Below are 15,118 nucleotides of genomic sequence, written 5' to 3' on the forward strand. Positions count from 1 at the left end.
ACTAATTTAAGTGTCTCATTTCCTAATCTAATTCCCTCAGCATCACCTGACTTAATTCAACTACATTCCACTATCCTCATTTTGCTTTTGTTGATGTTCATCTTATACCCTCCTTTCAACACACTGTCCTTCTGTTCAACTGCTCTTCCAAGTCCCTTGCTGTCTCTGACAGAATCAAAATGTCATCTGCGAACCTCAAAGTTTTTATTTCTTCTCCACGGATTTTAATACCTATTCCGAACTTTTCTTCTGTTTCCTTTATTGCTTGCTCAATATACAGATTGAATAACATCAGGGATAGGCTACAACCGTGTCTCACTCCCTTCCCAACCACTGCTTCCGTTTCATACCCCTCGACTCTTATAACTGCCATCTGGTTTCTGTACAAATTGTAAATAGCCTAACGCTCCCTGTATTTTACCCCTTCCACCTTCAGAATTTGAAAGAGAGTATTCCAGTCAACATTGTCAAAAGCTTTCTCTAAGTCTACAAATGCTAGAAACGTAGGTTTGCCTTTCTTTAATCTAGCAGCTAAGACAAGTCATAGGGTCAGTATTACCTCATGTGTTCCAACATTTCTACGGGATCCAAACTGATCTTCCCCGAGGTCGGCTTCTACCAGTTTTTCCATTCGTCTGTAAAGAATTCGCATTAGTATTTTGCAGCCGTATACTTCTATACTAGGTGAAAATATTTCTTAAGGTCTCTGTGTTAATACAGTTCTTTAATATATTTGGTTGTGGGATATGGTAATAAGTAATTGCCGTCCTGTAGAATTAAATTGTCTCAGTCCATTCAGGTGGTCTGTTGCTTGTATATTGGATTCTAGCATGTGTAATGTGTCATGTTTTCTGTATTGTATGATAATCAGGAGGACAGTACCCACTTGGGTTTCCATCAATCTTAATTTATTGACGCAAGGTGGGCAATGCTTTATGTGTCAAGTGTATCATAGTCACCGTGTCACAAGTGTATCATAGTTGCCACATCATTGCGCTCACTGACATCTTCATCTCATGATGTAGCATGCCATCATAGCCTTTCATGCAGCTACAACAAATAATTTACACCACAACTACTGCTGTATATTTTGTCATTGACATCATTGTTCCATGTCATATACGTGAACATTTGAAGCTGTTTGTGTTTGAGTAGACTTTTATCTCACAGAATAACAGAAGATTTTGGCTCTACCCCAGTACTCCTACTTGGTTCTATGACATTAGTTTACTACTGTGCATTTCATCAACATAGTTATTAAGATTGGGTACTAGACTATGATAAACATCATAAGTTCCAGCTATCTGAGCTGCATGCAATGTGTCATTCCTAACCTGTCTCTTTAATGTGTTCAGTTCTGTTTCTGTGTTACCTATCTGATCATTAATGTGAGTCTAGACCCTTAAAGCCATAGACAAAAAGCACATCGAGCATTTTAACTTTAGTATTGGTCCAGGATGCTCCATATAAAATATAATTAAAGAAGAACAAATGTTTCCATTATTGAGCTGGGTTCAATTCTCGGCTGGGTTGGAGAGTTTACTCTGCTCAGGGACTGGGCATTATGTCGTCTTCATCATCCTCATTGATGCGAAAGTCACCAAAGTGGCATCAACTAAAAAGACTTGCACCAGGTGACCGGTCTACCTGACAGAAGGCCTTAGTCACATGGCATTTCATTCCATTTCATCAACAGCAACTTAGAACAGATGCAAGAAACCCTGACACAAGATTTGCGTAATCATCATTATCATATCATCATGATCATGAACATCATCAAAAATGGTTGTACTTACTGCTGAGCATTGTGACCCCATGCAACAAGCATCTCCTTCCTGGACAGCTACCAGCTTCTATTCGTCTTTCATAAGATTTTTTAAAGGAAAATTTCCTTGAGGAACAATGAACATACAGGAAGACATAATGGCCAGCTAGTATATGTCTTCAGGATATGAAACCGTAAATACTACTGACAGTCACATATAAAAGTCACCTTCTAAAGCTGTGTACTGACCAGCAATATGACGTTTTTGTAATAGAATGTTTTGTAATATTAAAAATTAAATTGTTTGCTGTGAAATAATGATTGATGTCTTTATTGTAGGCCCGTAGAGTTTGGCTAATATTGGAACATTAATCAGTATGCTTGTGATATTAGCTATCCGTATACTTTTTAATAAGACATTTTATTGATAACAAATGTGCATAAGAAAATAGATTATCCTCAGACTGTTTGGTGTGAGGGTTGACACCATCACAGACAGAAAAAAGGGCACCCATGAAATGTTAAAGATTTCTGAGAAGGCACTATGGAAGGGGCAACCAGATCCTTGCCTGAAAAGGTATGTAGTGGAAAGTTTATCACAGAATTTAACTATTTGATTTGTTAATTCCCCTGAGTTTTACTGATATTCTGATGTTTATGACCCTACCCCCACCCTCTCTGTCCATCCCCTACTTTTTCATAACCATCCTAATACTTTGTTATTTTCTCCAGTTTGTTACTTTTGCCCTGCTCTTGAAATGAAGTTTAGGGCATAGTGTTTATTTTCATGGCGCTAATACACATTTATAACTTTTTTATACTTCAGTATTATTTCATACTATTACGATCATGTAGCCACTTATTTGGGAGAATATTTTACATGCCCTGACATATTCTGAATATAGAAACATGTGAAATTTATGTCATGTCATGCTTTTGTAAGATTTTAACATTTTAACTAACAAATAAGATTGAGATTCTTTTAAAACTGAAGAAAATTCTGACCTTTCTGAAATTTAAAACAAAATATCTGTTATTGTCTATATCACTCCTTGCCTGGTAAACTACTTAGGCAACATTCCATCTGTGATTTTCTATTTTTCTAGGATAAGTTGGCTGTAGTTTAATCAGTGTACACTCATTTTTAGGTGTAGTGATGTCAACATTAATAGTCAGTAGATTACTAGCCTGAAAAAGACAAAGGTCCCAGGTTTTGAGTCCTAGCACACATTTTTAATCTGGAAGAAAGTTTAAAATCAGCACATATTCCACTGCAGAGTGAAAATTCAATGTGTATTGACAGCATAGTTTACTGCCAATATTTGGTAAATGTGGAGTTTTTTAGCTAGATTTTTCTGTTTTGATGTTTATGCAAGTGACAAAGTATAATGGTAGAATAAATCTTGGTAGAGAACTTTATTAATTATTAAACTACAATGACTGATAATGACAGTGACTAACTTTTACAATTTGTAAAATACATATTTGATACAATGGTGCTTGCAAATTATTAAAGTCTGTGTACTGTCCAGCCTCATGTAAATCACCTATGGCAGGAGATTATGCCAGAAATTAAATTCATCATACTTCAAGTTGCTTTCAATAGATAAATTGACATCAAAATGCAGGTAAGCTTTTCCATCGGTGGTGTATGGAGTCCAGTATTGAGTAATCACTGAGTCCACAGTTGGTGTGGGATTTCTGTAACATAGCATGAATGGGTTTTGTGTAGAAAGTTCTGAACAGTTAATTAATACAAAAAAATGGTAATTGCAAACCAAGTGTACCATAGTGAGCAAGTGCCATTAGTAGCAGATTAGAGGCGATGAGCCTATTCATAACACATATACATCTATTACCTTCAACAGATAAAGGTTTTTTTTTAATAGAATTCATATTCAGTATGTCATTTTTGTTTCACAAAATATGTCATTCTCATGCCAAAATATTATCATGGCATTATTAAGATTTTATTAAACGTAACAAGGTAGCTTCTCAAACTTGAAAAAAAATCCCTGAGAATTCCAGGTAAGTGTTAAAATATCTCAGTTGAATGAATATATTCATTTCTTTCTCTTACACCATAACTAAATAAATTAAGTACTAATGATTTTCATCTATAAGATGATTGAAGTTTGTAGTATAAAAAAGTCCAAAGTGTTATGTATACTATAAGGGGATGGAACTTGGTAGCATAAAAAAATTTAAAGTGTTATTATACCAATAATGTATGAAAACACAGCGCTATTCAAGGAGGTCTATAATGAAGTGGTTAAAAAAAGCTGATTAAGGTCACTCAAAATAAAAGCAAAGTTATGAAATTGGTAGACATGTATTTAAAATTAAGCTGGTTTATGCCACATAATACAGTTTTCTGCCAAAAAGATGAACACTTTAAATAATGTTTGCAATTACAAGTAATGTGTACTTTCACAATACATATATTTTAAATGTTTCATTTATGCAGGTTCCAACAATTTCTTGAAACATTCAAGGTCCAAAACGTAAAATCTGCATTTAAAAATTTGGCAGTGGAACAAAATTTTGAATTTTTCAGATAATTTCATTATTTATGTTACAGATACAATGTCATAATGCAGTTATCTAATTTTGTAAAGCCTTTATATGAGCTTCAAGTTTCAACACTTCTTTTGAAGTACTTTCTAAAATTTACAAATGCTTTGCTTCCAATTCTTTCACTTGTAGCCGGCCGCAGTGGCCAAGTGGTTCTAGGTGCTTTAGTCCAGAACCGCGCGACTGCTACGGTCGCAGGTTCGAATCCTGCCTCGGGCATGGATATGTGTGATGTCCGTAGGTTGGTTAGGTTTAAGTAGTTCTAAGTTCTAGGGGACTGATAACCTCAGTTGTTAAGTCCCATAGTGCTCAGAGCGATTTGAACCTTTTTTTTTTTTTTTTTTTTTCACTTCTATGTCTTTTTTCCATTGCTTTAAAAATGCTCTGCACCTCTGCATGCTGTTCTCCTTTGAGTTGATTATGATATTCTACATATTATAAGAGTGCATTCCTGGTGCTGTGAATAATGGAAATATCCAAATTGTCATATGTTTGTCTATGTGTAACAACAGATTTTTCCCTCGTGTTTTCAAAGAGGCATTCACCATTAACAGAAAAGCTCCTTTCAATGATAGCATTCCCATTGGTATGACTGCAAACTAAGTTCACAACAACCATCAAATTTTGGTATTCATCTCTAACGATGTCCCACCAGAAATGATCACCTCTTTCTTCAGAATGATTGTATTCTTAACATGGGGTACAGAAGTCACTTCTTTGAATTCTTGCATTATATTATCTGCTGTAGTTCTATTTAGGTGATTACTATCTATGAGAGTACAAAGCAACTCATCAAAAAGTAATTCTGGCAAACTGCTGTTTGACAGAATTAGACTTGGGTCAAGAAATGTAATAGTGGCTGTCAGGAAGGTAGGTTAAGGGTGACCTGTTATTAAATTTGATGAAAGAGGTATGAAGACTCATCCTACATTCTTGTCAAAGGTTAAGAATATCAACATTTCTTACACCCAAAATGACTTTCTTTAATTCTTTATGCATATCAAAACATAGAATTATGTTTTTTTGCAGACAACAGGTCTTTCTTTCCTTCCTTGGTATCATCTAACTTGATTTATGTCCTTTTCTCTAATTCTGCAGCCTCATAAAATGTTGTAATACAATCTTTTCTGTAGACCTCAAAGTTCTGGGGAGAAATGGAGTTCATGGAGGATCTGTCTGTGACTGTGTGGAGAGATTTGATATCACAGGCTAGCAGTCTCAAAGACTGCAGTCTCAGAGACTGCAGATGTTTGGTGCAAGTTGCGTTTGTGTGTGTGTGTGTGTGTGTGTGTGTGTGTGTGTGTGTGTGTGTGTGTGCATGTGTGTATGTGTACGTGTGTCTACTGCTGACAAAGGCCTTAATGGCTGAAAGCTTTAATTGTGTGAATCTCTTTATTGTGCCTATCACGACTCAGCATCTCTGCTACATGGTGAGTAGCAACTTTCCTTCTCTGGTATTGTTAAGTTTCCTCTTGTTAGCTACAGCACTGTCTGTACACATTCTTTAGATTACAATGACATGCTTTTCAGCTTCCCAAAATGATTTGTCTGGTATTAATGTTTCAACTTGCCAGAGGATTTCTTTTCATACAAATTATTCAGGTCCTTGTGGACAATTTACTGTTGAAGGTCATACGGATACTTTTGATTCTGAAGAATAAGATACTGAAGTGTGTGGTTCAGAAGTACTAGATGACAGGGTAGCAGTTGACCTTCCTGATTGAGAAAACAAATTGAAACTGAGATGAACTTCTCTTACTTAAAGCACATTGTGTGTGCTTTCCCCTTTCCACCTGAAGTTGTACATTACTTACAGATATTTGACTATAGCAGGAAATGCAATAAGCTAAGGTAAGTTTAATAGTCACTAGGCACAGGTTCAATCCAGTCCCTTTCATCTGGGTGGCTCTTCCAAATATCTTAGTAAAGTTTAAAGTTATGAAATTAGACATTATGTAAAAGAATTACAATATTTTACCATTAAAAAACAAAAAGAGGAAAACACGTTGTTGGTCCATAATACTACACATATTTCAAAATCAATCAATTTTATTAAGCTATAAGATCACAGACAAAACAAGTACTGTGATACACTTCAACTTCAATGGGCATGGGCCAATCTGTTTTGACTATCTGGTGGGTGTGTCGCTTGTGATTTTTGTGATTCCTCATAATGAGATCCCACAAATGTATTTATGGTTGGTAAAGTTCCAAAAATTCAAGAACTTGCATATTACACCAAAATTTCTAAGACATTGTGATTTCAAGAATCCAGTGAATCAAAGCAACGTTGATGATCATGTGGGGTCACTGTATTGACATTTGCCCCAACACCCCTTGATGTCTGGTCAAAATACCAACAAGCAATGAAGTCATACCAAGATTGGGGCTAATGTTGTTACAACACTATTTCATTGACCTGCACACTGGATACAATGCTATTTCATTGACGCACGTTGGAATAGCATTGTTGGTGACAACTTGTGCACCTAGCCTTGTAACTCAATAATTTATTTGGAATAATATTTCTTTAAGTAATAGTATTGGATAGTTGCTACTCATCATATAGTGGAGAAGCTGAGTCACAGATAGGCACAACAAAAAGACTTTCACACAAAAATCTTTCAGTCAATGAGGCCTGTGTCAAAAACAGGCAACAGACACAGACACAGACACAGACACAGACACACACACACACACAAACACACACACATATATATATATATATATATTAAAAACAAAGATGATGTGACTTACCGAACGAAAGCGCTGGCAGGTCGATAGACACACAAACATACACACAAAATTCAAGCTTTCGCAACCAACTGTTGCCTCATCAGGAAAGAGGGAAGGAGAGGGAAAGACGAAAGGATGTGGGTTTTAAGGGAGAGGGTAAGGAGTCATTCCAATCCCGGGAGCGGAAAGACTTACCTTAGGGGTAAAAAGGATGGGTATACACTCGCACACACACACACATATCCATCCACACATATACAGACACAAGCAGACATATTTAAATATATCTGGTGATATATAATCTGACTTTTGGAAAAATATTAACCAGATAATTCTGAAGATTGCAAGAGCTGAGAAGTACAAGAACTATCGCACAATCAGCTTAATGTCTAATGCATCTAACTTGTTGACAAGAATAATATACAGAAGAATAGAAAAGAAAATTGAGGATATGTTAGTTGATGATCAATTTGACTTTAGGAAAGGTAAAGTCACCAGAGAGGCAGTTCTGACATAGTGGCTGGTAATGGAAGCACAACTAAAGAAAAATCAAGACACATTCATAGGATTTGTTGACTCAGAAAAAGCATCTTACAATGTCAAATGATGCAAGATGTTCAAAAGTCTGAGGAAAATAAGAGTAAGCCATAGGGAGAGAGGGGTAATGTACAACATGTACAAGAGCTAAGAGTGAATAATAAGAGTAGAAGACCAAAAATGAGGTTCCCCGACTAAAAAGGGTGTAAGACAGGGATGTAGCCATCCTTGCCTACTGTTCAATCTGTTGTTGTTGTTGTGGTGGTCTTCAGTCCTGAGACTGGTTTGATGCAGCTCTCCATGCTACTCTAGCCTGCGCAAGGTTCTTCACCTCCCAGTACCTACTGCAACTCAGCACTCTTCTGTAGCACCACATTTCGAAAGCTTCTATTCTCTTCTTGTCCAAACTATTTATCGTCCATGTTTCACTTCCGTACATGGCTACACTCCATACAAATACTTTCAGAAAAGACTTCCTGACACTTAAATCTATACTTGATGTTAACAAATTTCTCTTCTTCGGAAACGCTTTCCTTGCCATTGCCAGTCTACATTTTATATCCTCTCTACTTCGACCATCATCAGTTATTTTGCTCCCCAAATAGCAAAACTCCTTTACTACTTTAAGTGTCTCATTTCCTAATCTAATTCCCTCAGCATCACCCGACTTAATTCTACCACATTCCATTATCCTTGTTTTGCTTTTGTTGATGTTCATCTTATATACTCCTCTCAAGACACTGTCCATTCCATTCAACTGCTCTTCCAAGTCCTTTGCTGTCTCTGAAAAAGCAATGATGGAAATAGAAGAAAGATTGAAGAATAGAATTGTAATTGAAGTGTAAAGGATAACAGTGACAAGACTTGCTGATGACAATTCTATCCTTGGTGGAAGTGAAGAACTGCAGTACCTCTTGAATGGGATGAACACTCTAATGAGTCCAGAATATTAGTTGAGAGCAAATCGAATAAAGACAAAAGCAATAAGAAGTAGCAGAAATGAGATCAATGAGAAATTTAATACCAGAAATGTGGACCAGGAGTAGAAGATTTCTCCTACCTAGGCAGGAAAATAACATACAATGAATGCAGTAAGGAGGACATAAAAATAGACTAGTACTGGCAAATAGGGCATTTCTGACCAAGAGAAACCTACTAGTGTCCAACATATGCCTTATTTGAGAAAGAAATTTCTGAGAATGTATGTTTGGAGCACAGCATTGTATGTTAGTGAAACACTGACCATGGGAAAAGCAGAACAGAAGAGAATCAAAGCATATCAGATGGGTGCTACAGACAGATACTGAAAATTAGGTGGCATGATAAAGTAAGGAATGAGAAGGTTCTACATGTAATTGGAGAGGAAAAGGAATATGTGGAAAACACTGACAAGAAGAAGGAACAGGATGACAGGACATCTGTTAAGACATCAGGGAATAACAACTATGGTACTAGAGGGAGCTGCAGAGAGTAAAAACTGTGGAGGAAGGCAAAGACTAGAATACACCCAACAATTAATTGGGGACCTAAGTTGCAAGTGCTACTCTGAGATGAAGAGGTTGGCACAGGAGAGCAACTCATGGTGGGCTGCTTCAAACCAGTCACATAGGCTGGCTTGGTTTCCTCTAATTGTATGATATCTGAGTATGTTAGGTGTCTCCATATAACTTCTACATCATCTGATGCAAAGGGCCCAGCCTCTACATTGAAGAGTCTCAGGACAGTTTTTATGGATGGTAGACTCAGTTACTTTATCTCAGAGGCTGTCTTCCTCACTCTTGCTACTCTGTATTCAGTGAACTTGGGAAATGTATTGTCTATCAGTTGCAGTGTAATTCATAGGTACTTGTAGCTTTTGAGTCTTTTCAGATCTTGCTTCCCAATGGCGAATTTGTCATTTGCCAGGGCTTCTCCTTTCATAAATTTCATTGCTTTTGTCATACTCTGTTTATGACAAGGTGTTTTCATGGGACCACTCTTCCAGGTTGTAAATGACAGGGGCTCTCTTCTTTCTGATAGCAGAATCATATAGCACTTCTTCTGACTATATCCTTTGGATCATGTTATGGCTAAGTACATTCAATACATTGGGATTTATAGGGTCTCCCTGCAGTAGCCCATTGGTTTACTGAATTCCGTGGAACTGTGTTAATCCGTCTTGGTATCTGATTGTGTTTCCTCAGAGAGTGTTTGTTTTGAACTCAAGGGTCTGACTTCCTGCACCTAGTGCTGGGTGTAATTTGTCCAGTATTGTACTCTTATTTACCCCACTGAAAGCTTGTTTATAATGAACAAAAGTTGTGTATTCATGGCAATTGAGTTAGACGGGGCCTCACTTATGAATTGGAGAATGTGTCCCACTGCTTTGGCAGTAGACCTGCCTGTAGTAAATCAGTGCTGTTGACAGGATATCACAGTCATCATGTTATCATGAACCTTTTTAAGTATAATGTTGTTCATCATCTTGAGTAGTGCACATTCCAAAGCCATCTTTCTATAGAAATCTAGTGACTTTTCTGATACTTTTCCTTCATAGATCACTTTATCTGTTGAACAAACAAACACCATCTGGAAAGGTCTTGAAGGCCCAATGGTACCAACCAGCCACTGTCTCATCCTCAGTCCTTAGGCATCGCTGGATGTGGATACAGAGAGACATGTGCTCAGCACACTGCTCTCCTGGGCATTGTCAGTTTTCATTGCCAGAGCCACTACTTCTCAATCAAGTAGCTTCTCGATTGGCTTCACAAGGGCTGAGTGCACACTGCTTGCCAACAGCACTCAGCATACCTGGATGGTGACCCAACCAAATACTAACCAAGCCTGACATTGCTTAACTTCAGTGACCTGATGTTAACCGGTGTTACCACTGTGATGAGGCCATTGGCACTTTATCTGTCGAATCTCTTCACAATGTTGGGGGTGAAAATTATTTCCATTCACTTCTATAGACCTGTCCAGAGTTTCACAGTGTATAACATTGCTCCTTTTGTTAACTTGCACAAGATATCATATGGGCCATCTGCTTTATGGAATTTGCTTCTTTCAGTTGTTTTCCAGACCTCATCTTCTGTTATCCTTTCATTTTCAGTTAAGGAGATGGTTCTCTTTATTTGACAATGTGAGGTCTTCTTCCAGAACAGGTTTATCAAGTGGTTTTTCCATATTGTCATAGAGATAGCTGGAATCATCTCTGTTCTCCATGAGTCCAGACATTTATAGGGCTTTGCTTCTGCTTCCTGTAGAAATTCTTCTTTTTTGATCTGAATTATTATTATTATTTTTTTTTTATCCAAGAGTGAGCGATATTGTGTTATTGTTCCATACTGTTGTAGCTCCGATTTTTTAGTTTTTCTTGTCCTGCTCTTTCAGTTTTTCCAGGACCACTGTCTTCTTATGCAGCATTCACTGTCAAACCAGTGTTTGCTTTTCTCTTTGTTGGTTGAGGGGATGTTGACTACATCAGGAACTCAGTTAAGTTCCACAGTGCCTTATCAGTGTTGCCTCTTTCTAATATATCAACAAAAATAATCAATTTTCAGTTTTTGAAAATATAATGTAATTAGAGGGATAAAAAAATCACCAAGAGGGGGCAGGAGAACATGCACACATATAATGGTTAAGGAAATTAGCAAGCTTTCTTTCTTATGGCAGAAGGCTGAAGGGGAAGGATGAGGGATATAGAAAAGGACTGGACTCCCCTATAAACCCAGGCCTTTCCTACTCATCCCATTCAGTAAGTCTCCCCTGACTCATGATTCTGGGCAACTTTTCCAAATATAGTCAGTCCTTTTTCTTCATCCCTCTTCCTTTCCCCTCAAACCTTCAGCCAGAAGAAGGAGTCAATTGCTCTGAAAGCTTGCAAATTTTCTTAACCCTTATATGCTTGTGTTCTCCTGCTGCTGCTTGGTAAATAGATTGTTTATCTATCCAATTGAATTATACTGCCTATTTATAAGTATTTCTTTAACCTATTTTCTGGGTGGGCCCCACATGCCTTAATAAATTTGAGGAAAGACATTATTGCAGCAGGCTATATTTAAGTATTTTCTTTGCACTTCTAGTTTTGGGCACTGCTCATTGTCAAGTGCATCAAAAATATAGTAACACACCACTAAATCAAGAGAAGAGAGCTAACATATGAAAATCATACAACTACGTTGGTTGTATAGTTATACAAACATAGTAGTTACCTAAAGTAACAGATGTGAATGTATCATTGTCATTGTTGTTGTTGTTGTTGTGGTCTTCAGTCCTGAGACTGGTTTGATACAGCTCTCCATGCTACTCTATCCTGTGCAACATTCTTCATCTCCCAGTACCTACTGCAGCCTACATCCTTCTAAATCTGCTTAGTGTATTCATCTCTTGGTCTCCCTCTACGATTTTTACCCTCCACGCTGCCCTCCAATAGTAAATTGGTGATCCCTCGATGTCTCAGAACATGTCCTACCAACCAATCCCTTCTTCTAGTCAAGTTGTGCCACAAGCTCCTCTTCTCCCCAATTCTATTCAATACCTCCTCATTAGTTATGTGATCTACCCATCTAATCTTCAGCATTCTTCTGTAGCACCACATTTTGAAAGCTTCTATTCTCTTCTTATCTAAACTATTTACCGTCCACGTTTCACTTCCATACATGTCTACACTTCATACAAATACTTTCAGAAACGACTTCCTGACACTTAAATCTATACTCGATGTTACCAAATTTATCTCCTTCAGAAACACCTTCCTCGCCATTGCCAGTCTACATTTTATATCCTCTCTACTTCGGCCATCATCAGTTATTTTGATCCCCAAATAGCAAAACTCCTTTACTACTTTAAGTGTCTCATTTCCTAATCTAATTCCCTCAGCATCACCCGCCTTAATTCGACTACATTCCATTATCCTCGTTTTGCTTTTGTTGATGTTCATCTTATACCCTCCTTTCAAGACACTGTCCATTCTGTTCAACTGCTCTTCCAAGTCCTTTGCTGTCTCTGACAGAATTACAATGTCATTGGCGAACCTCAAAGTTTTTATTTCTTCTCCATGGATTTTAATACCTACTCCGAACTTTTCTTTTGTTTCCTTTATTGCTTGCTCTATATACAGATTGAATAACATCGGGGATAGGCTACAACCCTGTCTCACTCCCTTCCCAACCACTGCTTCCCTTTCATACCTCTCGACTGGTATGACTGCCATCTGATTTCTGTACAAATTGTAAATAGCCTTTCGCTCCCTGTATTTTACCCCTGCCACCTTCAGAATTTTAAAGGGAGTATTCCAATCAACATTGTCAAAAGCTTTCTCTAAGTCTACAAATGCTAGAAACATAGGTTTGCCTTTCCTTAATCTTTCTTCTAAGATACTTTGAAAAAATTGTATGCCATGCATATGGTCATAATCTAAGGTATAAATTGCAAGACATGACAGTGCTTCTGACAACAATAAAATGTCACATCTGGCCAGAAGCACCAAGGAAACTAACCTTGTAATGTTTACCACAGGGGAAATGTGATGGGATACTATCCCAGAATCAAACATTTCCACTATATATTTCGATACAGATGTATATTTAAGTACAAGAATCTACACATGTATATACAAAAAGTCATATAAACAGACTGAATCATCTCAAACTTTTCACCAAAAGAACTTGTAAGCAGAGAGAGAGTCCTCATTTGAGGATTGGTGTTTTACATCAACACCACACAGCCCCCCCCCCCTCACAGTATAGAGTACTTGTGATTAGTCCTGGGGGGAGGGGGGGATGTAGTGGTTGCGTCATATTCAAGGATATTCTGGGGTCCAGGAACTGGAAGATTGGTACCTTCATGTTGTCCAACGATGAAGTTGATGGTGGAACATGAAGTGGTCGGTCCATCACAAAGTTCTGCAGAAAGCATTGTCAGGTGAGGTGATGACCAGCTCAAGAAAAAGCCGATGGGCAAAAGTGTGGAGAAGAGCTGAAGTATGGAGAGATGATTTAACTTTCACCGAGTGAAGAGATGAAGGCGGGGTCACAGTGTTAACACTGTAGTACCTTGACTTGCAGATGCTCATCTGATAATGGAAGGTTTCCATCCATCAGAAGGATGAGGACATGGGCATTATCTACTATCAGCAAGATGTCTTTCATTCAGTGTGGCGGAACTGAGGAACGAAACACGATCATAGGAGTGTCGACCTCAGCATGGACTATGTGTCAACTGGAGGTTTTAGTTGTCTGAGACTGCAGTCACGTGTGTGTGTTACATTTGCATGAGAGTGTGTGTGAGTGTGTGTGTGTGTGTGTGTGTGTGTGTGTGTGTGTGTGTGTGTGTGTGTGTGTGTGTGTCTACTGTTGATGAAGGCCTTAATGGCCAAAAGCTGTAATTGCGAGCATCTTTTTGTTGTGCCTATCTGTGCTTAGCATCTCGGCTGTATGGTGTGTAGTGATTTTCCTTCTTACAATATTGTGATTTATAGTAAACATTACAAGGTGCTTCTGGTCAAATGTGACACATTAATAAAATAGTAATGCGATTGTTGCCGAAATCACTTTCATGTCATGCATCTTATATTTCAGATGCTGACTGTTGAGGTTTGCTGGCTAGAGATTCTCAGAGTGCTGAAGAAAGCAGGTCTAAACTACAAAGGTCTGCTGGTGATACAGAGCTTCTGTAGAAGTGAAGTGGCTGTGATTAGAAATTTTCGTCAAGAACACGAAGCAAAAATTCAAAAAGGTATGATGTGCTTTTTTTGATCTTATATTTAGTACTTACATGCAGAAGTTATAGATGAATTTGTGAAACTGTTGAGGTTATGATCAAAATTAATGGGCAGAAAATAGACATGCCACATTATGCAGATGGTATTTCTGTGGTCATGAATATGAAAGAAGCTCTAGGGAAGGCCTTCAGCACAATGGAAAGGATTTTCTGTAACCAGTATCATACAAAAATTAAAGAAGCCAGTGTGGATACAAGTACTTACATGAAAAAAGAAAAGAAAGAAGACATGCAGAATGCAGTGAGTGACATCAGAAGCTACTTTACAGAACTATAAAAAACATTATATGATGAGAACAAAGAAAAAGATAATATTAAAAATGATAGATTGCTTCTTACCATAAAGAAGATACATTAAGTTGCAGACAGGCACAATTAAAAGACACTTACACACACTTACATAAAGCTTTTGGCCACAGATTTGAAGTTAGAGATGGCAAAAAATAACCCCCAGGTAAAAAAGGAGTCAGCAGCCATGCAAAATATGTGGCACCACCTGTTAACACTATATAGGTCACTAGTGAAAAACTAAAGTAATGGTATGCACTGCTGAAGAAGAATATGAACCTTGAAGAATACAAACTGGAAGAGAAGAGCTAAAAATGATAGAAGAATTTATCTATTTGGAAAGCAGGATTATAAGGGACGTACAAGCCAGAAAGGAAGTGTGAGCAGAGCATGAAAGGACAAAATTGCATATAATTTAAAAAAGAACTTATTCACCATAATGAACATAATTCTGAA

At 37.6% G+C, this 15,118-nt stretch overlaps 1 protein-coding gene across 1 annotated transcript in view; it reads right to left on the reverse strand.

Annotated features, from left to right (window-relative positions):
* Positions 1-3,166: 3,166 nt before the first annotated feature.
* LOC124622500 (esterase FE4-like) overlaps positions 3,167-15,118 on the reverse strand; it is a 112,665-nt gene continuing 100,713 nt past the window's right edge. Inside the window, exon 11 of the mRNA XM_047148222.1 lies at positions 3,167-3,466. Within this exon, the coding sequence (XP_047004178.1) occupies positions 3,313-3,466 (154 nt within the window). The 3' untranslated portion in view covers positions 3,167-3,312. The remainder of the gene's footprint in view (positions 3,467-15,118) is intronic.

The sequence above is a fragment of the Schistocerca americana genome, chromosome 1 (genome assembly GCF_021461395.2).
Source record: "Schistocerca americana isolate TAMUIC-IGC-003095 chromosome 1, iqSchAmer2.1, whole genome shotgun sequence".
Classification (NCBI taxonomy): domain Eukaryota; kingdom Metazoa; phylum Arthropoda; class Insecta; order Orthoptera; family Acrididae; genus Schistocerca; species Schistocerca americana.